Here is a 25,085-nt window from a genome sequence, read left to right as displayed (position 1 = left end):
TTTATTGGTTCGATATTGAGTAAGTACATTAACGCTATCAGTATAATATGTACATGTTTTTTGAATCTATGAAATTAAACGAACTTCTCATTACATTCGGTATCTGGTTTAATAAATTAATATTAAAAGTGTGCTTGGATTTTTATAGCAGTTTTATTGAACAAATTATACTTCGCTTGTAAAATATAAGTAAACATATATATTAAACTTTATATATTTTTTTTAAACTTTTGACTGAACCCATAAATTTCGGGTTCCGTGCTTAGAATGCAAAAACGGTTATTATAGAATAATAACTGACTCTCATTGACCTTTGATAAAGCTAATGACAGAAATAATTGACAAAATTTGGTACTCATAGAGATGAATATAATACACCATAGCCATATGTATATTTAAATGAAATGAAAGTATTTTCGACAAATGTTGTTGGTTCGATACAATATTAAGAAAAACAAATAAAAATCGAGTATCCCTTTGTTTACATCTGCAAATATTATATTTATATTAGAATTTAAGCTAAAAGTTGTCAAGGAATACAATTTATAGGAAAACATTACGAAAATCCTAAAACTATATCTTTAAATTGTCATGAACGATGAAAATAAATAGTAGGTACGAAATCCTCTCCACATGGTATTTTAATATGAATGCGACTATTAACGTTGATGGTATACTATCTGTCACTGTACTAAACGACCGCCATAGATTTAATTCTGATAGTTTAGTAACGAAATTATCATGGATATTCTTTCATATAGAAAATGTAGAGCAGACAGATGTTAAATTTTATATGTGTCGTTTTAAGAGTTGTATATAAAAAATCTTAATAATATTACCATTTTAAAATAATAATTATACCTAAACGAACAATTCCAGTTGTGACGTCATTAAAGGTGTAAACAACATTTGCATTAAGCGCACAGAACTAAAATAAGAAACAAGCAGTAAAATAATGAAGTATCCAGAAATAAATGTACGTATTACAATAATGAACAACAACATCGCTTTAGCGAGACTTATACTTATTTTAACAGAAAGTTGTCATTTTAAACGTACTTCTCATTATATTTTGTTTTTGCAAAGACTTACTCAAAGCCTTTTGGCTTGTGTTTTTGCAAATACATGCTCAAAGTTTTGTCCCGGTCATAACGCATACAAACACACTATGCTTCTGTTTACTAGTTATATTGTATACATATATATTTTTCGGTTTAAGAAAATAAATGAAATGCTCAAACTTAAATATATCACCGATAGTCGTTTCATCACTTTTTTTCTAGAAGTCGAGCATCAACTGTCAAATTTGTTTAACTGTACTTACTCAGCATCACAATATCATGTTCTAATTTCAAATAATCTCTTGCAATAGTAAAAAGGGCGCTAATGATTTGATATATTTTCGACACCTCTAGTCTATAAATTGTAGAACGTTGAATATGTATGATTAGTTGTCGCACCCGCAGCTCGTAGGGGTTTGTTAGGGGTCATCAGGTGTTAGGCATAAAAAGGTATGTATTTTCTAAGTACTTCTTAAGAATTCAAGCTTACTTCATGCCTAATTTTATTAAATTTGGTTCAGTGACTTGGCTATGGAATGAAACCGACAGACAGAGATACTTTCGCAGTTATAATATTAGTATTCTTAATTATTACATGTTGTATTATAATGCATTGGTCTATATAGGTTTTTGAAAAGAATCTTGATAATAATCTATTTTATACTCTTTAAAATATTATCATAATATTCTTTCTTAATTCATTCAAGGCGGTCGCACTGCACGTTACAGTTTTATGATACCGTTTCTCCGACGTTACCTACATATTTGAATTTGACAAGCGTTTGATGTATAATTTATTAGACATTTTATTTGTACAGTTTTATTTTCCAGTACAAAATTGCGTCAAATACAACTGGCGCGTGGTTCGTACGTCACGCGGTACGCAAATAATAAGCGTGGTCATCGACGCCCGCGCCGTCATGCTTGCCTTTTCAGGAAATTACGATGTTAACTAACCGCTCAACGCTCATTGTTGCTTTCGAGTGTTGAGTGTTGACTCGTCCGTGCCGCTTCAATTAAATACGCGCATGCTTAGCCCATTTGTTGGGACGCCTTTTGTTACTCCTCTCTTTGGAAAGATTTGCTTTGGATCATTTTTTTATTTTTTTACCAAAATAATTAATGTTTTAATATGATTCCTTTGATTAAATTCGGTTTTGATAGTTCATAATAATGTAATAAAATCAAAACGTCTGTGATTTGATACGAGTGTAGTAAATAAGCAGATATAATAGAGTATAACGTTACGAAAGAAAATGTTATTTATAAATAATACTGAGATAAAGTGAGGTCTTTATTTTGCATGATTAATAGAGGTAATTTAATCTTAAAACCGGTCGCTGAACTAACGGTCAACGCTATGGTATAGTCTACACTCTATAGTGTGATGTTACCATCAGGTTGTAGTTTATCTTTATAGGTTATATATATATTATAGAGCCCTATAATAGTCACAAAGACGACAAATTATTTTCATATATGTTTGTGTTTAATATCAAACCCACAATACACATATACCAATAAAAATAAACCTTTGACAAAAACCTCAAATTGTAAGTTCTGTCTCAATCATATTTTTGAAAGAAATAGACATATAAAATAATATACAGGCAGTTTAACTTAGATAAGTTTAATAAAATAATAAAAAAACGTTGCACATTTTTACGTACGATCAATTTTCAAATTGCAGCTGAAGGCTTATTGGCTTTTATTTGAGAGCGAAAGTGACTTCTACGAAAATAAGCGTGTTAAAAATAATCAATTTAAACGGACGTTGCTTTTATATAGAAGTTATTTATCCGTAGTCTCACGATACCCGCAATCAAACACCGACACGATGGAATGGCATTCACATCGTATACGTTTCTCGTTATGGAGTTACATGTATAATCTGCAAATGTGTTCGTATGGAATGTCGATCTGATAATTTACCTTATACAGCAAACAAAAGTTATTATTTATAGCATGTCTATTCTTTAATGCGTCAAGCACAAAAATAGTATTCTAAAATGAAAAAAAAATTTAAAACCAAGTGATTGAAACTATCAATGCTTATTAAATTTAAACAATCATTTTCGTAAAGCGAATACGAAATGCGTTACTGTAAAAGTAGATCAATATGCGCGGAAATGGAAGTTAGATATATAGTAAACATTTAATGCGCAATTTAGTGCTCTAGGAATGCCGCAAGCAAGGGGTCTTTCTCAAGCAAGCCTCCTACAGACCCCCTCTCACTCCTCGGCGCTTCCGGGTCGACGACCGCGCCTCGCGACCTTGCTGCCTTCCTCTACTGAGCCCTTTAAATATTCTGCATTAACCGTCTGTTTACATTATTTTCGAATAAGGAATGTGGACAAGAAAGTTCAGCGTGAGCTTTCCCATTTATTGAATAAATTTATTAAAGAATGTTTGGTATGGTGTCGTTGGACGGATGGACTTTTGTTCGTTAATGAGTCACCGTGAAGTCACAACCGGCGAGCTTCTAGCGACGTAAACAACCGGAGCTACGCCCTGCGAGGCCGACGCGTGCAAACAAGCGCCCCTCGGATGGGTGTATCGACAACTGTTTCGTTGGATGCAGAGCCGCTGCCCAAATACATTCCATTTTAAATCATTCACATGATTCAAATGAGATATTTATATTACTAACTATACTATATAAAACGTGATTGATTTGTAATTTACATCTAAATTTATTACCTATTATTATTTATGCAATACTCTATGTTTATCTTTTTAATTAATAGTAAATAAATATTATATGTATTTACAAGCTGATAGAGAAGTGAAATAGGTGTTAAAAATGGAACAACTCTAAAGTTAATAGAGCGGTTAGTAAATGTCATTGAATGACGAGAAAGTTTAAGTGATGTCTAAGTTTAAAAATAAACGAAAAGAAACTTTTTAAAAACAAGCTTTTCTTTAAACGCGCTAAACGAAAAAAAAAGAACTTTAATTCTAAAACTTTTACTGTTGATTTATAAGGTAATTTCACATTTGTCAGGTTTGAAACAATTTATATGATACAAAAGCTTGTCGCGAGATTTATGTACTCGTATTTACTTAGTTTGAAAATATGAATAGATAAAATTATTCACATCAAATTATTTAATCTATTTGTTTATCTCCACAAGTAAAGCATTTGTATTATCAGTAAGTCCTTTCATTTGATACCCATATTATATAAAAAAAAGGCAAGCACTAAAACTTACTCCGCCATATTGGTTTACAGTGACGTCACTTTATTTTTTGACTTACTCTCGGTAAGCTATTTAATTCAATACCCATATTGTAGAAATGAAATAAAAAAAATTATTTATTTATTTATTTTTTGCGCCATCTTGGGTGTTTCAGGTTTTCAGGATTTAGAATGACGTCGACGATAAACCATGTTTGTCATTCATCTAAATTGAGTTGCAAGATTTCACCCGAACATACTTACATTGCAAGTTAAATAAAAGTTCGTAAGAAAATTGACAAAATCAAGATGTTCGATGATTAATCAATTTAAATAAAAACGTTAGTGTATTTGACGTGATATATATATATATATAAAAAAGGTTAAAATCACTAGAACAGGAAATATATAACTGTGTGAAAATGTTATATTTCTGTATGAAATAAATAGTAACGAATAAAGTAATTTGATGTAAATTTCGTTAAATGTATTATAGGTAAACTCTTTTCTTGCCAATTAGACCGCTCTTATGTTAATTAATTTCTGAACTATTTGCATATATTTTTATTATATTGTTTTTATTTTCTACATATATTTGTAATGTCAAACTGATCTCTGTTAAAGATCTACATAAACTGATTTAAAGTATAAAACGTGTATATAATGATTTAAAGTATAAAATGTATAAAACGTATGTTAATTAGAGATAGTTATTTTGTTTATGTATACTGTTATCATACATTCGAAAGTAACTCTGATTGTCTGTCGCTCACTGTCAACCAAACCACAGAACAGATTAATTATGGTACTTTTTTATGCCCAAGGCTTGACAACAAACCCCTAAAACCCGAGAGCAGTCGCAGGCGACCTCTACTAGATTATATTTATATATACACATTCACATTTGCTATATTAAACATGTTTACAAAAACAAATCAAGAGAAACAATTTAAGGCGTGGGCCGTCGCGGATCTAGTGGCCGGTCTAGAAATAATTACTCACAAAGGATAACAACTTTTTCTGTGTCGTTAAGATTAAGAATAATACGAAATCTTAATGCTATTATATATGCATTTTACATAAAATAAGACAAAATTAAAATACAAAATTGTTTACAACTGTTATGGAAATTTTTAATAATCTACAAATAGTCTGTCATTTTATATTTTTTTAATATATATATTATATATATATATATATATATAAGTCTAATCATATTTTTTAAATAATAATAAAAATCATTTATCTATTTATATTGATACAGAATTAGTAAATATTATACTTAAATGACAGAAGTTTTAATTTCCACGCAAGAACCAAAACAATAATATTTTTTTCATTTTCAATTGTTTTCACTTTGATTTAGAGTTGATTATTCAAAAAAAATGTACATCAAAAGGCTGTTCTTATTGCATTAAAGCTTACGGTCAACTGTATTGTAGCACTGGTCGATATCGAACTAAACGATCCTCATTGAGAAAATATATCTTAATAGTAATAATCTAATTTAATATTAATAATCTTTAATAAATAATTGAATAAACGTTCATAATAGGCATAGCTATTATAAAGTCCTCCATAATATCGGATTAAACGGCCATAGATTAATTCATATGTATATGATTTCACAGTACGGTCAAAAAGGGAATTCCGTCGGATTAGGCTGCTATTAGCGCGCCATCTGTGAGTGTGCGGCATGCGTAAATAAATAATGTCTGTACGAAATTCGTGGGTGGGTTCATAGGCAGGTCACGTGCGCTCCGCTCGCCGACGCACTTTTATTACATTCTTCGAATAAATATCTCAACGGAGAGCCTTCTATCCTCCATCAATTTCAACATTATACCATATTACCCACCCAGTACACCTTTTCTATAAAACATATAAATATATTTTATGTGTATTAACCCCAACGCAGCAATTTTTTCAATATTTCAATTCACCTAAAGATTGATCCGCATGCTCTATGTTGAATATCATGAATGATTCTTACCTCACATTGCATCTCTATATTATTGGTTGTAAAGAGTTGCAAGCATAACGACGCAGATAATATATAAAAAGTTAAATAAGGATAATATTAAATGCTTATCCATATATTGCAGGTGAACTCAACATTCTCAATATTATCGACTTTATATATTTTGAGTAGCCCTACTTCCATTGAAAAATGCATTTTTACCTTAAATGCTTAGTACAGCGAACTGTATACAACTGCCAGTACTTTTAGCGATGTGAAGAAAGGAAAGAAAGAAAAAATATCTTATTGTTAACAGCACAAATGATTGACAAATTATAGCACATATATAGAAAGTGTAACAGAAAAAGAACAATATTTATTAATGACTTGACGTTTATATTAGAAAGGAGAAAAAGAAAGCTAAATATTAAAACAAAGAAATAAGAATAAATGACGAATCAAGACCGTGCCTATAGAATGTTTACCTACCATGAAATATCTCATTATCAAAAATACTTACGTTAAGCGGCGTCCCAGAATAACAATGGCATAATGAATTACTAGAATCTTTTGACGAGCCTTTTCTGACTGGCTAGTACAATTACGATTTCAATAGAGATCACTTTTGAACTAGATACTTGATAATCGTCAGAAAATGGCCACAATTTTTCTTTAATATTTGTAGTCATATTTTATAATGCTTTGAAAGCTGGAGAGGACAGAGCCAAGTTAAATCAATGTGAAATAATACTATATATATACACATACAACAGGAAAAGATATAAATATATAAAAACCGAAATTAAGTTGCACTGAATATTTCTTTATTTTAAATTAAATTTCACGTCTTTTACATGTACTTCAAACCAAAATCAACAAAACAATTAAAATAAAAAAAAAGCGCTAAGCTTAATATATAAAAGGGATCATATGTTTTATTCTTCAATTACGTTTACAGCGTTTGGAAATATATATAAAATATTTTCTTTTAGGATGTTCAGTTGATCTAACTTTTCAATAATGTCTTCAACGTGTAGATTTTTAAGTTGTAGTAGAGTTCTTAGTAGTCACCATTTGTGTCTTCTTCACCAATGTCCCCAATGTCGCTGTCGCTGATGTAAAATATAGGTTTTTTGTGTGACGAGATTTTGCAGCCATTTCTTGTGGCACATTATAGTCCCCTATCTCTTTATCTAGGTGCCTCATGTTTTGTGAGGGTTCTACGTTCTCTTTCAAATTCAGATATGTTGTGTGGACAGGACGTTAAGAAGTATTCTTAACTACGTCTAGAGAAATAGGTTTTGTAAATACTTGAATAATGTTGATAATTATTGGCCTCACATAACTTCATGCTGCACCTTCGTTTCTTGTTTATTTATATAACATTTTTAATAATAATCATATTGGCTGTTGATCTTGGATTATGTTAACTGTGCTGAATTTTAGACTTAAGGGTTTTGGTTTTTTAAGTAACTGATTATTTATTTAAATGATTAACGATTATCTCCTTTTTTTTAAGAAGAGATTTTATGGTTGTTTACTGGAGATATGCTGCTACTACTTCTACATTCCAACTATCAGAAATCGGTGATATTCGAGTTAAGAATGAAATTACGTTTTCATCATTTATTAACATTCCTTATTAGATTGTGGTAAGGCTTCATTTAGTTGATATGTAGTAGAGTTAGTTAATTTTTTTTTCTTTCTTGCGATGTTTTCATTTTTGGTACTTGCATTTTCGATTATACATTCCAAACATTAATTATATTAATGAATTATGCGTTTAATTATTACATCAATGAATCATTTTTTATTTGTATTTTTATATTATAATATAAGGTAAATATAACAGAAATACCTAAGTGCATGCAATTGCTCATCACTTACGTGTTAGTGAAAATTGTTATGATTAGCATTTTTTCATTTGAATCGTCTCATATCAGTCTAAAGTTTTGGGCTCTTTGAAGTTATAGAAAAATAAGTAAAGTATATAGAAAAACAGATGGATGATCAATTATCTAAAAACAAAATCGAATCTCGCCGTGAAATTAACGTGATTATGAAATGGCATAAATGAATACGATTATTATATTAAAAGGATTCACTTACCAAAATACATAAATATGTCTTCTACCTATTTTCGATCGGATCGAATAATAAAATTAAAAGAACCGTACGATCCCCTTTTTTAATGAACCTAAAAATCAATTACCACGGTTTTTTTTTCGTCTAGATAATTTGGAGAAATACGCTGGGAAAGTGAACTAATACCTAATTGCTTCATTTTTCATGAGATACATTAAAAATTTACCCAGCTATTACAAGAATGATGGCAACGACTATTGACAAATTAAGTAAAGCTTATTAGAGTGACAGTAGAATATTTAGTATTAAAAAGAGTATTTTAGTATAAGAAATGATTATGAAAGTTTTTTTTGTATATAATAGGTAGTAGTAAGAGGTAGTGGTGATATTGTGATACTATTTGTGATGTACAGTCCTTTTCTTCTACCGTTTATTATGTTTATTTATTTTCTCTCTTGAATATCAGCGTTGTTAGAAAATTGTTGCATAAAATTATGTTCTAAATTTAGTAAGACTTGTTGTGATATTAGTTGAACCGAACATGAAATTAATGTTTTATGAGCATTTTATAAACGCTCTATCTTTGACGAATGAACAGAACTAAGCGCAGAATAGTCTGCCTTTTAGGTATCTTCTCTTCTATCTTAAATGGATTACCATGAAAGGCATATATAATAATTACCAAAGTATATATTAATATACTTTGGTAATGATTATATATTTAAATATATGTGTATGTATATTGTATATATAATAAGACATAATGATTCTTAACCAACTAAAGTATCGAGTTTAATACTCTGAAAATGTACGATTCAGTTGATACCATTAAAAAAAATGTAAGCATCTGAAAACTCCGATCACTCCTATAAGTGCTGCGTTAATACATCTTAGAGCGCGTCCCTGCAAATGAACGATTGCAAAGTGTAAAGAAATTAGTTTATTTACAAAACACACTTAAAATTAAAACAAAATATACCTATATTTTATCAAAAAAAGAGTATTTAGCAATATTTTCTTTATTCTATTTTTTTATATATTATCTGCATTACTGTTGGTTAGGAAGTCAGTCACTTCGACATTTTTATTTATATTCTAACAATATTTATAATAATAAGCTTTGGTATGTTATAATTGTATGATTATATATGACTATATTTATTTGCAATGAACCTTACTTTAAATAAATTGATTAACAAAAATGTTAATAATTTTTATCACCATATTGATATATGTGACTATTTAAATTATTCAAAAAAGTTCAATACTTTTTTACTATACCTACAGCTCGCTTATGTTTTCTTATTGTAAATAAATAGCGCAGCTGACAACATCAATTTCGTTAATGCATCGGTTGAATATTGGCCAACCGACACACATAGCACTGTTGAGACGCTAGTCATTTGAATGAGCTTTACTTTTCTATTATTTAATTTAATTAATCGAAAAATTATCAGTTATTTGAAAAAAATTGACCACGAGTTAAAAAAATAAAATTTTACTTAGATTTAATATTTTTTTTAAATAGTTTTAAGTCACTTCAATCTTTATTTAAAACACGTCAAGAATATCGGAATGTGACATACGCCTAAAATACAATATGTAGCAAATGACTTGAAACAGCTGTAAAAAAATAAAAAACCCATATACATTGTCATGAAAAGAGGTCTTCTTAACTTGCCTAACAGATTTATTCATTTAAAAAAGGAGGTTTTAATCCTATATACTTATCTCACTCTCACCTCATTCGATTTTGTAGGTCAATGTAAAAAATTACCAACTCGAACTTCATTGATGTGTCATCCAATTCATGTTATGTTGGCGAATATTACCATTGTTATCACGAAATTAATTCTGCGAAGTAATGCTTAACAATCGGACAAACTTTGTACAAAATATATTATTCTATAAAAACTCGTACTCGTGTCATAATATGATATAAATAAATCTCGCGGCCAGCAGACACAGTTACCCATATACTTAAAACATAACATTATTTAATTTCCTATTGTGATTGTGGTTAAAATTTCCTTTACGGTATGTATGGTATAGTATGGGTGTGCGGTGTAATAACAGAGCTAGCTGCCCACGTTATCATTACATTGCGCAACTTGTTTTGCTTCGTATCTACCAATTTATTTGTAAACGAATACAAGTCACTAACCTACATTTTATTAATAATACCGAATGTCAAACTATGTTATTTAAATATTTGTTAGATTACGATTTTTCGGAGATTGATACGTATTTACATACATTAAATCTGTATCTGGCAACAAATGTGAAGCAATTACATGTTATTTTTATATCAACCCTACATTCATATAAAAATATTCAAAACAAATATTTCGATAGCGTTGTAAATAAAGTCTTATCAGAGAGTGATTACGAACGGATGTGCAAAAATATTGTAATCTACATTTGTGGTAATAAGCTGTGTGAATGTGAATGAACAACAACAATAACACGCGGGCGCACCATGTGAGGCGGCCATTGATATCTTCATTCAGAGACCGGAAACATAAATCAACGTAGTGCGACGTTACGCCTCTGGATTACCCGTATACTTCAAAACTTTACCGATTCTTAGTTTATCGCTCTTTTCATTACAATGACGATAATTTTTATTCAATAAAATACAATAAAAAAGTAATCGCAACAACTCAAAATATCAAACGTACGCATATCCGTGTACCATGAAGTAACGAGTATAATGTTCATTCTTGGTTAGTATAATTGCTTTATTACATTTCCCTTCGAACATCACACAGCACACGGCACATTCACGTTAAGTGAATTGAGGAAAACTTGAAGTTGTATGCGTATTTGTTAGAAATAAATCTGTTCGGCTAAGCTTTGTGACCAAATGAATGTGCTAACAAAACGTTATACTAGCACCTTCGTATTTATTTTTTTGATCTCATTTGAACATGATTTATTATTTCCTCAAGATACATTATAATTTAGATGATTTTATTTATCTGTTTTTTATGAACACTAACGACCATGTTTAAATGCTATGGGCATTTAATCATGTCGTCTTTGATTATGTTATGTTGTTAGAGTCGATAACTGTCAACTGTAGACTGTAGTTGAATAATAAATATATTATGAGGTCCTCAAAGTATGTTCTTGTCCTAGATCTGTAGCGCGTGATCATGTGCGAGAATGTTTACGTTTATCGGACATCCGGGACTTGAGACGTAATTGCAAACGCATTGTGCACGTGACGTGAGACGACGTCAGTGCATTCGAGTTGTCGGTTCGAGTATGTATCTAAATGTAGTGGAGCGACGCCAATTATCAGTAGACAAGCAGCTCTATTTGCAGTGAAAGTGCAATGAGTCAGACCGCAGCCGCAGTCCGCGACCGCTTCGTCGGAAATAGACCCGCGACGCACACACACGCCCACACTTATGTTCAATTTTGAAACTTATTGCGTTAAAGATAAAATGTATAATCTTATCTTTTCATTATCTTTCGCAAATGCGACCGATTGAACTTTTTTGTACTGAATACTCATTAATAAAGAGTGATTCTTAAAAAGCTTAACGTTTATATGAATATGTAGTCGATTTTATATGAATTAATTGTAATGTATGTCGATATGTTACTAACGATGTGTTTATCAAATGTTAAATATATCGTTGAACAATTATTATTGTCCCAAATAATGTTTAGGATAGAAATTTGTTTAGTTGTAAACCGGTAACAATAAATATTTTAGGTATCGGAAGTATAGTTCATTGAGCACGATAAAAGCATAAGCTAAATGTACCTATGTACCTATTTTAATGAATAGTAAGGTAAACTTGCCTATACATATTCTTAGCATTATTAAATTCATTAAGCCATTTTTTTAACCACATCGGTTCTTATATAAATGTCTGTGTACTTACCTACTGCTCGAGAGTTGCTTCACTTGAATTACCAATTTGATAAAACTTTGATTTTTGAAGAGGATACATTATATATTTTTTTCTAACAATACAAATAAATGAGTATTTTCTTGAATAAAAAATATGCAGAACAAACATATCGGTAACGTGTTAACCCAAAAAAAAACTCGTATTTTTATTTTATGTATAGTTTATTTATTTTTTACGGTCATTTCAAATGCTACAAGTGATCATGATCACAACATATTTTGTTGTACATACACAAACTAGTCATATAATCTGCAACATTGTAATAAAATCTCTTTAATTAATGCGTTAATACATGCGGCATTCACGTCGGATTATCTTCGCCCCTTTCAGTTGTGTAACAACAATTGAGTAGCATACTCTAGTAATTCCCGCGAGTACGCCAAGTGTATGTTTATCGCTCAGAATGCACTGACGCCATGTGCATCATTGCACTACACACCGCTCGCGGCGTACCTACTACGTTATGCCACATGTGACGCAACTTGTTTATCTGGCAAACATCAGTGAGCGAACTCAATGACTATAATTTTGCAAAATTATCTTATGCGTAAAAGAAACGAGGATCTACCGTCAATGTCATTCCAATTATTACTTCAGTAACTCATCGTTGATTTCGAGTTATTTTTTTCTTTCCAGTTTATGTTTAAGGTATAAGAATATATTTAGCGAGACGGTTTCGTAGTACAGGGCGGGAGGACGCGGGGGCGGAGTGAAGGCTGTAGTAGCGACGTAGTAAGCGTGAGGAGTGGGGAGAAGAGAAGGGACGGGGCTCGTAGCGTTCAATATTCTGTTTCGCCATTACGTTGTAGTGTTGTATGTAGTGATAGCATTAACGGTATCGATACTTTTACATATGTTCATATCCTTCACAATATTTAATTTGTTTCTCTTTCATTAACATGACTTAATGAGAGATTTTTTTAACATAATCCGTAGTTTGTATAATTTAATATTTGTTGGGTGTGGCATAGATTAAATACATAAAACAATAATACTACTCGTTAATGAATATAAATAAAATAACTCAATGCGTAGACTACAAAGGGATGTAATTAAACAGGATTTCGACGTTAAAGCAAGTTATAACCATACCATTATCGCGTCACTACACGACGTACCTGTAAGGAGTACAATAACATTCCATTCTCTATAAATATCCGCTGGGCTGAGTGACCGAGGCTGGCGGGGCGCGGGCGGTTCTGCGGTAGAGTTCATTTGCATTGCAATGCATCCACTGTGACTGCGACGCGGATGCTCGTTCCACTATTCATCCTCGAAAGGCAACTGTCAAACTGACCGCTAACCATTGATCAGATATACAAGTCACCACGCTTATAGTTATGATGGTATTAACAAAGATTACTAATACATATAATTATTAATATTTGATAAAATATTTTAAACGTTTTAATTTTACCTCTAGTCAATTTACTACAATATTTATTTGTCTTATATAATACGTTATGTTATTTTACTGTGAAACTTTATTTTACGAGAATATTGCACGCGAACGTTATACATCGGCCATAAAAGGAAAACACGTTAATCAAAACACATCGCTCGCCCATATACATCCACACAATGAAGATATAATGTTCATTCACGATCGCGTATCCTTCATAAACATTTTACAAATTCGTACAGTCATGCTTGACTCATTGATTCCATGTATGTTGACGTTGCGTAGTTACTTTACCTAAATGGCGAAAATGTTATATAAAAATTAATTATACATTTAAAATGTTATAAGAGGAAAGAATACAATATTATATAAAATTTAATATCGACAAAATAACAATGTAAGGTAGCAGTGGTTGAACGATAAAATAAAGAAACGTACACTTCCTTGTTATTGTTTAAACAAGTCGCCATTTTATTACACCCTCCCGCGCTTTCGACGCACATGCGCAATGCGTGAACTGCGTCCGAAGTCCTGTTTCCTTTTCTGTGCCTACTGCGTATTTACCTTCGACATTTCAACTACGCAATAACGTGACCTTGCGTCCATCTCATCTATGTTTATGTATAAAAACAAACTAACAGTCGTTATCAGTAAATGAATGAAACTTAAACCGTTTCTATTGTGCTCCATTTATTGTATCTTTTGATTGCTCATTCGATAGACGTACGTTTTATTATTATATAAAAATTAAATTCAATTTCAAATTAGTTTTAAAGTACATTTTTTTACTGTTTTGCATTCCTAAAAATTCAATAGTTTTTTTTTTCAATTTTATTTTGGAAGGCGGACTGACAAATGGGCTACCACATATATATATTAGTATTGTATGAAATATATACCATCCCTTACATGAGTACCTTGGGAACTAACATGTTATGTCCCTCGTGCCTGCAGTGTTCTGCCCGTGACTGCAAAGTGCTCGAAACGTCGGGATGTTAAAATAAAATAATTAATATACGCGATTAAATCCGTTAAAAAACTAGTTTTATTTCATAGTATATTCTTACTTTAGGTAAAATGAGTAGATCTAACCATTTTACCTAAAGTAATACCAAGAGAACATTTTACGTATTTTATATACTTACAGGCGCCATCCGGTACTATTATTACAATTATTATCCATTAAAGATTATCTTAATTTACATCTAATTAGAATTTAAATTATTTGTAATTAAGACCGGAAACGCTTAAGTGTTTTGTTTTTAGCATAGGCCTCTCACAGATTCCTCCGTATTTCTTGGTAATTGATATATATTTACCACAGAGCTTTTGCTGCGACTCTACTTATTTTCTTTTTTAACTGATCTTTCTCGTTATCGATACCTAAGTTTTTCTTTATACGTTTTTTCTTGTGAAATGATCAGTTCAATAACTATTATTTTTTTATTTATTGTAATTTGCGAGATTCATATTTTTTACCTATTAAGCCTTCTTTGAAAAATCTGATAATCATGTGTACGATTAAAATATACTATAAATTAAAAAAAAAAAAAGTTTTTCAAAATCCAAATGAGATTAGGGCGGCCATAAAGTGTTGTAATGAAATGATTATAATTAAAAAGTTAACGATGCGTTGTTTATGATGTCTAATTAATAAAAACGTATGGATAGATATCATTTAATTGTTATGAAACTAGGCATGCGTCCAAACTCAGATGCGCCAAACGGAAACTTCCTATTCACGATGCTTCGACACTTCAGTTTTTATGACTCTCTTAAAATAAATTGCTATTAAAATAATACATTTTAATTTCAATTAATTACAGATCACGTCACTACGTAATTGAGCATTTTAGTTCATTATTATGTAAATATTTTGTTACATGGGTCATAAAATGTAATGTTCATTAAACATAGCTCATTCACTTCAACACTAAAATACCACCAGATTTATTAAATATATAATATATATAAATATATTATTTATTGTCTATATATAGAAGCTTGTATGGCTTATTTATAATAATGACAAATGATATAATTTCGAATTCAGAGAACTTATTTCGCTAAAATGTTTTTGATATAAGGACATAATTGCTTCACGGGAGTCCATTAACACGTTATCCATGGTTCAAAGGAAACAATAACAAATAAATTAATATTGATTAAGATAAATTAATTCTATTAACGTTGTTATCAATAAAAAAATAGAATGATTATCATCAATGAAATTATAATTCTTTATTCATGAAAATAAAAATATGTTGACGTCATTATAACGTGTATTATAAATAATTAGGTTTCGTCTGTTTGTTCGTCTTGTTTAAAGTATAAAACATTGTTTTATAGCACGGATACCTAATACTACCAAATAATTATATTAATTGCGAAATATTGATACCCCGAAACTTTTAAAAATAATATACGATACGATACTTACGATAACGTAATAATAGAATTGATTGCTAGAATCAATTATTCCAAGTAAGAAGCTAATAATGAAGACTTTAAATTACTCTCGTATTCGTGTATTACAAACAGTTAATACGTTTATAATTATAAGTTTTTAAATTATGTCTATTGCTCCTAACCAATTATTTTTACTTGTACAATGGAATATTTAATTTCGTTTTAATACAAAATATCAAACATAGTAACGTAATTTTACCATTGTCATTCAAACTTTGGTAACATTGTATCAAATGTCGTTGTAAAAAATATGCATCAAATTTCAAATACATTGTTTTTGTGTGTGTAAATATTATGTGAATTTTATGTTACCGCCATATATGCTGCTGAGCTAGGGCCTCTTGTCCTGTACAAGAGAAGGTTGGAGTCGTTCGAGGTTACTCGATCACGATCGAGTTTGTAAATTTCAGCACGCTTGCCATATTTCCGTCAACGTTGATCAAGTTATGGATGAAAAAAAAAGTTACAAATAAAGCACGTGAAGTCTTAGTTGCTTGGCACAACTTTATCTTCGGTTAAAATTCATGTGAATTAGCCGCCGGGCCACTTAGGCTGAACTGCATACAACTACAATATATTGTGTATTCAGACTAACTGATTCGTTGGTATATATAATATCACAGATTCAGGTCCTGAGTTCAAAACTTAGGTAAAAAGTTATAGGATTTATCGTTCGAAAAATGTTCTCTTTATCAGCCTATCTAGAAGTTAAAGGTGTGTACACTCCTGTGACTCTCGAAAAATGTGAATGCTCGTAAAACCGTTGTTCCGTTGTAAAGATTATGTGAGCGAAGGAACAGAAGGTTTACATGTAGTTGGCTAGTTTTTCGTTAGGTTGTAATGCGCAGTCTGTGAGATTTTGGCCACGTATCTCAATCGACATCGATATATTTCGGAACACCTCATAGATAAATACTCGTAAAAAATATAAATTAATAAGGAAAAATATATCTTAAATCAGCTGTGTATTTAAACATGAAGTAAAAATCTATATAAATTATATAATTTTCCACTAATTAAAAAAATCCCCGTCATTTACTACGAAAAAATGTAAGTTTCCGGTCTTATCTGTATGTATCTGGCGTTATCGGTACGTCGTATATCAAACAGTAATAACATTATTGCAAGCTTTTATTTACCTACACCTGCTGGTATAGGCAATGAATTTTAAAGCATTTTCACACTATCCATCCGTTCGCCTGTTTTTTTCTAACGCTTATTGTGTTGGTGATAGGACTATCTATATCCTGTTTCAACCACAAGAAGAATAAAGAAAAATAAACAACTTTGTCATTGAATTGACGCGATATCATTGGTCGAGGTCTCATATCCATGTTATATACATATATATATTATATATGTTCTTGCTTATATTCATTCATGACCTCATAAATGATGGAAGATATGCATTATAAATTAGCTAAAAAATAGCGTTTTAAATGTCAGCTAATGTGTATCGGAACTTGCGAGGTTACAAGGAACAGTATTGCAATATAAATAAAGATATATGAATCAAAAACTGTTTGTAGTGAATAATATAGTGATCTGCTAGCAAATCGCTTGGAATATGTAAATCTAGGGTTTGTTTATCTATACTTCTTCGACTAGAATATGCTACAGTTATACCTACTAAATTTAATCCGTTTTTGTATATGGAATAAATTGCCGTTTATTTTTGAAAAGATAAACAAAAACTTTTTGAACTACTATATTAATTTTATCTGTAACAATATTATAAAATACTTTAACGGCTAAACCACTAAACCAAACTCAATTTAATTTTGTGTGAAGCAAGCTTGAACTCCGAGGTAGGACATAAGCTTACTTGTTGTGCCTAACACCTGATGACAACTGATTAACCCCTTAAACGCGAGCGAAGCTGCGGACGATAACTAGTATTTTATAAATGTGTTTTTGTGCCCTCGTCTTTTTACTATTTTATTATTAAAAAAAAAATAATTTGCGTCGAGTGAAGTGAGCAGATAAAATCTAGTTTGCCTTATTAATAAGAAAAAAACATATTATCATGTAAATCCTAATGTTAATGACTGCTTTATTTTGACAACATTAATTTCATATTCACTAATTAATTAATTATCTTAATATGTTACAAATACATAATATATACATAATGGATACTGTACGTTGATTCGGATATACATATTAAAATCATTAACACCTAGGTTACGAAAAATACCTGCAGAAATTATAAACAATTATGATAATTAATTGCGATCATAAACTATAACATTTAAATTAAGTGCTATAGGTACAATCGTTATACTAGCAGGAAGACAGAGGGCTGGTCAGATAATTGGTTCTGTCATAGATATTGACAGAATTGTTGTAAAATATTCTTTACTCCGCCAGCGAACTGCCAACCATAAGATCGAATCGTGTAATAATACGTCCCTTGTCCCTGATGCTTATGTTTAGTAATTAGAATGACCTACTAGCAGTATGTCTGAATATTAATATAAGCTATGTTTTATTGCAGTATGCCCGTCAATAGACATAAGGAATAGTCCTGAGTATATGGAACAGAAGCTGCGCGAATGTCGAGTGATAGAAGGTCATCTCAGCATCGTGCTCATGGAACGAGCTACGACCGCTTCGTTCGAAAACGTCAGTTTCCCAGAACTCAGGGAAGTCACCGGCTACATTTTGATATACAGGTATCTTGACTTCTCTATTTTTTATATTATAAAAAAACACTTTTGAAGAAACGTTTTTGAAACGTTTTTTTTAGACATAACTTGTCTCATATAAATAATGTATACAAATTAAATCTTTAAAAATTAATGCAAGCATGGAAGATCTACAAGTGGTGGCCTCGCTAAGGCAATAATTATAAAATACCAAAAAATGATTTTTTAATGAATGTAATGAAATTTAATTTATTAAAATACGAACAATATCATAGTATAAAGGTCTACTGTTTAAATTTACTTCCAGTATATTATACTACTTTTGTGAAGTAGTTAACGATAAAACCTAATCATGCTCAATACCAATCAAAGAAAAATTAAAAATAAACAAAGGTTATATTGACATATTCCATGCGATTTGCAAGCCTGTAACATTAAACACTGCAGACAGTTCTTCATGAATATATTTTTATTATATCTTACAAAACTGGTCACCAATCTACTTCACTGCTTATATCTTCTATACTTCCAAAGCTCCAAAAACAACTTCGGTATCGCCGTTTCCATAATGAATATCATAGATTATTCAAACTCGAGACGAGACGATATGGTTGGAAAGAATGTTACTTGTGAGATGACGTCCGACAGAGAAGTATGGAAGAAGAAGACATGCGGCGCTGACCCCAAGTAAAATTGGGATAAGGGCAGGAGGATGGATGATTCAAACTCCGACCAATGATATCGCTTCATTTCAGCGTTTCAGTTGTCTATTATGCGTTACTCCTCTTGTTGTTGGAATAGACTATAAAATCAAGGTTACACGGGAATATAGATAGTATTTCTGGGAAAGCCCAACAGAAAATGGCAACAATCAAAATGTTATATCAATCAAGAGCTATTTGAATGCACATTAAGACGAGCTAAAGCTAATCGCATGGAATATGTAAATCAATGATTTGTTTATTATTGCCCCTTCTTCTATTTCTTATAGTGTATAATAGGCTTTAACATAATGTCATCGTAAATCGTTGAATTCTAAGTCTTGTAAGATCATAATCATATATCCTCTATGATCATGATCCAATGGGATGGACAAATCCGACACGATCGGAAAGTGTTTTCGGCGCAGGACCAACGGCTTTACTTGACTTCCAAGACAAGAGTTACGCTCTTCTAACTTCCAGACTTCAGACTTTCACTGCGATTTTTTTTAACGCCCCGACTTTTTTTGAATCCAGGGCCTCGAGATGCGACATTATAACTTCTTTGTTGTAATGTTTCTTATATTTAACCATCAACGTTAAAGTTGTGGCGTTCATGTATTTTCGAATAATTAAGTCATCGCAAGAATCGTATTACTAATTTTGTTACATGATAATAAGATCTAAATATAAATATAATTATATACGCTAAATTTAAATTCAGTATGTATTACGTCATTATGTTTCCTGTAAGCTGAGCATTACTTTAGAACAGAGTATCAATGCAATATTTTATACTAATATGTCAAAAGAGTTTCTAAGTTCAAGTGGCTTTTATTTTTTTTGCATTATAATTATAACTATTGTTTAAGTTTTGAAACTCATCTTGGTATTGTCGAAATATTATATATATTTAATTTTTTTTTTTCAAAGTAGTGTCTTCCATGTTGAAATGTATGAAACAGCACCAATGTTATTATATAAGGCCACATTTACCTTTTGGCATAAGAGCTTTTTAGCATTGCTTACATTAACAGAGTAGACATTAAATGCAAGTTATTATGTGATTAGTATTTTTAAGATACTTTGGGCTGGTAATTATTATAATATTTTCTTATATGTGCTTAAGATCAGTAACGAAGCTGTTACTCAGACTTGTACTATTGTAAATAGGTAGGCGAACGGGCTAACTTGATTGTTAGTGGTCACCAACGCCCATAGACATTGGCGCCGTAAGAAATTTTGATCACTCCTTATATCTCTAATGCATCACCACCAACCTTTAAATTAATTTAATTATTTAAATTTAAATTATTATGTCCCACCGGGTTGTAGTTACACTGGCTTACTTATAACTGGGTCACAGCAATACAAGGCATTGCTGTTGGCGGTAAAATATATGATCAATGGGTGGTCTATCCAAACGCGCTTGCATAAAGCCCTACCACCAAGTAATTTCAAATTTATATTTCCATGCCTGTGAAAACACAGAAGCTATGGCTTCTGGTCCTGATTTTTTGGTCAGCAAAATTAAAATCATATATAGAGATTTTATAGATACTAAAATGAGTTTTGTTAACAAAGTTATTTTGTTTTCAGATTGAAGGGTGTACGTAACCTCGGCGATCTGTTTCCGAATCTGTCTGTGATACGAGGCATGCAGCTATTCAAGGATTTTGCTCTGGTTATATTCGATAATGAAGGGCTTGAGGTAAGTCTGGCTATGTAGTAATATTAATTAATTCTGAATGTAGTTTCAATTAATTTATAGTTCAAATTCATATCAAAAAAAGATATCGCAATTATTTTACTAAATAAATATAAAATATTTTTGTCGATTGATAGATTTGATCTTACACTCAATGCAAATTAAATCAAAAGTACAAAAAATAAAACATACGCACGATAGTTAGAATACGATTTCAAATGCTAATTTACTGTTGTACAACAATTTGGGAAAGAACTACCTCTGTCGTTTGAAAAACCGACAAAAGAACAAAACTTGTAACCTTTTATGTGTAATTGAAGTTCACTTTTTCATGCACAGTCTTTAGGTCTTCGTTCGCTTTCGAGGATAGAGAGGGGTGCTGTCCGCATCCAAAATAACGACCGCCTCTGTTACGCCAACACCATCGACTGGTCTCGCATCAACGTCGAAGGACCTGAGAATAATATTATAAAAGTAAGTATACATTCTAATTATTTTATTTCATATTTATCTAGTTTTTCTCCTGAATCTTTAATGTACACTGAAGAACTATGTACAGTTACAAGCTGAACCTGCAGCTTTACCCGCGCGAAATTTACTAAACACAAACTTCCTATCCCCGTTTTACCCCCATTAGAGGTGGAGTTTCGTAAAATCTTAGCGGATGTCTACATCCTATGAGGAACTTACCCGCCAAATTTCAAGTTTGTAGGTAAACTATAGTTTGTAAGACTTCATGATTAATCAGTGAGTTATTTCGCTTTCATATAGATAGATTTTTAACATCACCTTTTTAATAGAAAATCAACAATATTAATAACCCAAAATAATATGATGACGTTCAACACATAGGCTATGATTAAGTTAATCCGATTTTCCTTAGGAAGTTTATACTCGTATACTCCTTGGTTGTATTTGAATGAATCGATCTGTTGCTTTTCGATTGTATACCGTAAGATGTCAGAAAATAATTATTTTGACATGCAAAGAGAATGGAATCATTAATATATCACTAAAAATATGTCAATAACACTTTAAAATTAAAACATTTGTAGATTTCATTAAATCATACTAACAGCTAAATGATATGGCCGTTATATTGTAATATAAAAACGTGCCAGATACGTGATTTTATTATGAATAGGAAAGTTTATATCAGTAAAATATTGACAGTTCACCACGGTCGCTTCTCGCATGCATTCCGAGAAAATTAGAAAGCACTTAGGTATACCATTTTTTGATTGTGCGAAACGAAATATTTGCTCGTCGTATTTTTTTCTGAGAAATATTTATTTAGTGGTTAGGATTGGATTCGAAGCTCAAGGCTCGCTTTATGTTCTGCTATGTGCATTACATACCAGCATGGCAGGCGTGTGGTATGTAACGACGATATTGCGTTGCGGTTCTCGGCCACTATAAAGTTCCTTACAGAACTCGTTTCGGACAGGGACCGTGGGATTTTTTTTGTTATTAGTTCCGCTTAAGGTGTACCATATTCATATGTTAGATTCCTTTGAAATTATACTATTTTTATGTTACACGAGATACATTGTTTGAATTTTTGTACCTTTTATAGTTAATGATAAGAAATTAATTACATTTCACACATTATTACAGTTAGTCTTTATTGTAACGCGTCTATATCGAAAAATACGTAGAAGAAATAAATAGCGTACAATATACAAACAATGAAGACCCTTAATGAGTTTTTTCTAAAAGAATAATAGACTCATATAGTCTAATATAGAATAGAATATATTTTCTCTTATTATAATTATTATATACGACTATCGTCAAACATTATTTATTTATTTAAGGAAAACAACGTGTATCACCATTTACAAAAGAGAAACAAACATTTTAATAATTACGTTACTTATTTGAACTTTTTTTAATTTGTAGTCTAACTATGACACTCGACTTTGTGGCCTGTGTCCTAACGCTCAAAGCCGCATGGAAGATCACAGGCAGCTTCACTTACAATGTCCAGCTGACTTCACGGGACGGCTCCTCTGCTGGGACGACAGACACTGTCAAAAAAGAGGTACTTATAAAATATATTTAAAATCATACACTTTAAATTTTTACATATATAATGGGTTAATAATCAAATCAATAATCGCCTTTAATAAGTTAATAGAAAGCCGGATAGGAAATAGATTGTAAATGATTTGTATCAATCACAGATTGCCCACCAAAGTGCGGCATGCACGCGTGCTACGAAGACGGCAAGTGCTGCCATCCAGCGTGCGCGGGCGGCTGCGACGGACCGCTGGCGAGCGACTGCCACGTCTGCGCCAACTTCTCCTTCCGCTACGGCAAGGAGCGAACCTGCATGGAGCGCTGTCCCGCAAACACATACGAGGTGACTATCTTTACCAGCCGTGTGACGAGAGACGGTGACAGATATATTATTCGCGTGTAATTCAATAAAGTAATGCTTTACATATTCAATAGAAAACTGCACTAAATTCTGCATAGTGCGATGTGATGAGATGTCGTTGTTCTGCAGCTGTCGCGCCGCTGCGTGACGGAGCAGGAGTGTCGCTCGTCGCCGCCGCCGCAGAGCAGCGCAGGCGACGCGGAGCCCAACATCCGCGCATACAAGATCCTGCACAACCGTTGCGTGTACGTCTGCCCTAACGGATACATGGAGGTGAGTCTGCGTTGTCCCATGTACATATATTCTACTCAAATACGTTATGACCATTCGTAACGCTCATGACGCTGTAGGCTCACACCTTGCCTTGCCATTTATATAACTTAAGAAAATAAAATAAATAAATAAAAAATTAAACGTAAAAATAAGATGTATTTCGCAGAACACGAGATAAATTGCAAATTAGGCACTTAAAGATGCGTGTCCGGTATGAATCGCCATTTTTTTATTTATACATGTTCCATCCGCTTAATTACGAATACCGAAATTTATATGTATGCTAATGTAAATACATTAAAAAAAGTATTACTGCATAGACTATCAAATATGCTAAAAGAGTATTTATAGTTTATCTCTGTAATTGACTTAACGCGGACTGGATAATGAATTCACTGTTTCTACTTTCTAGCAACCTAGACCATTCCTTAAGTATTGTTGTAATTTTTACGTATTGTATTTAAATAAAAACATTGAGACACAGCTTAGCAAGCCAGACTATTCACAAATTTAAGATTGTCGGTTTCTCTAAATGTAGTCACATGGGATATATGTAGTATCGTTACTTGCGTTTCCTATAAGAAACGAACCATCAGATGCTATCTAAAAATGTCACCTCGTCTATTAAGTTGCCATTTACCAGTCCATAATCCATCAATATAAATAGTTTATAACCTTAAATAATTGAAAACAGACGACTGCAATGAATGAACGAATTTATAGCCAATGTTATCAAGGATGATATAAGGATTCTAATCTAAGAAAAGAGGAGTGCCGTGAGACACCCGGTTGGGACGAAGTTGCTTTCGCTATACTTGTTTTAAATAACGGACAAAATGTAATTAATTAACAAAATTCAAATATATATAAATGACAGGAAATAAAATTGTTATTAAAATTCCCGTGTAAGTTTCATCAATAACACAAAACTTACTTTGAAAAATAATATATGAAACACCGTTCCTATACAACAGAAAGAGACAAAACGAAAGAAAAATAGAGGGAATTCAGCCGCGTTCAAGAAATTTAAAAGTTTTGCTGGTGTAATAATACATACATGAACCGTAAAAATGTTACACTCCTTATGGAGCAGCCGCCTTAGAAAAATTAAATGAATCGTTTTGTTCTTGATAACAATCATGCTCATTATAGCAACAAGTTATCGAATGTATTTAATAAAAACAATGTACAAGAACTCAATAAACGTTGCAGGAGATAAGCCCTTTCGCGCTTCACTCGAACGCTACATGCTTTACGTTGCACTCAAATTCGAAACATTGTACGATGC

General features: G+C 31.6%; 1 protein-coding gene across 1 annotated transcript in view; it reads left to right on the top strand.

Moving 5' to 3' along the window:
* Positions 1 to 25,085, top strand: part of LOC125066782 (insulin receptor-like) — a 63,199-nt gene that overhangs the window by 22,288 nt on the left and 15,826 nt on the right. Inside the window, exons 3-8 of the mRNA XM_047675052.1 lie at positions 18,582 to 18,759; positions 21,033 to 21,144; positions 21,481 to 21,615; positions 23,044 to 23,185; positions 23,328 to 23,506; positions 23,654 to 23,797. Of these exons, the coding sequence (XP_047531008.1) occupies positions 18,582 to 18,759; positions 21,033 to 21,144; positions 21,481 to 21,615; positions 23,044 to 23,185; positions 23,328 to 23,506; positions 23,654 to 23,797 (890 nt within the window). The remainder of the gene's footprint in view (positions 1 to 18,581; positions 18,760 to 21,032; positions 21,145 to 21,480; positions 21,616 to 23,043; positions 23,186 to 23,327; positions 23,507 to 23,653; positions 23,798 to 25,085) is intronic.

This window comes from Vanessa atalanta, chromosome 1, assembly GCF_905147765.1.
Source record: "Vanessa atalanta chromosome 1, ilVanAtal1.2, whole genome shotgun sequence".
Classification (NCBI taxonomy): domain Eukaryota; kingdom Metazoa; phylum Arthropoda; class Insecta; order Lepidoptera; family Nymphalidae; genus Vanessa; species Vanessa atalanta.
This window is presented reverse-complemented; position numbering and strand designations above follow the sequence as displayed.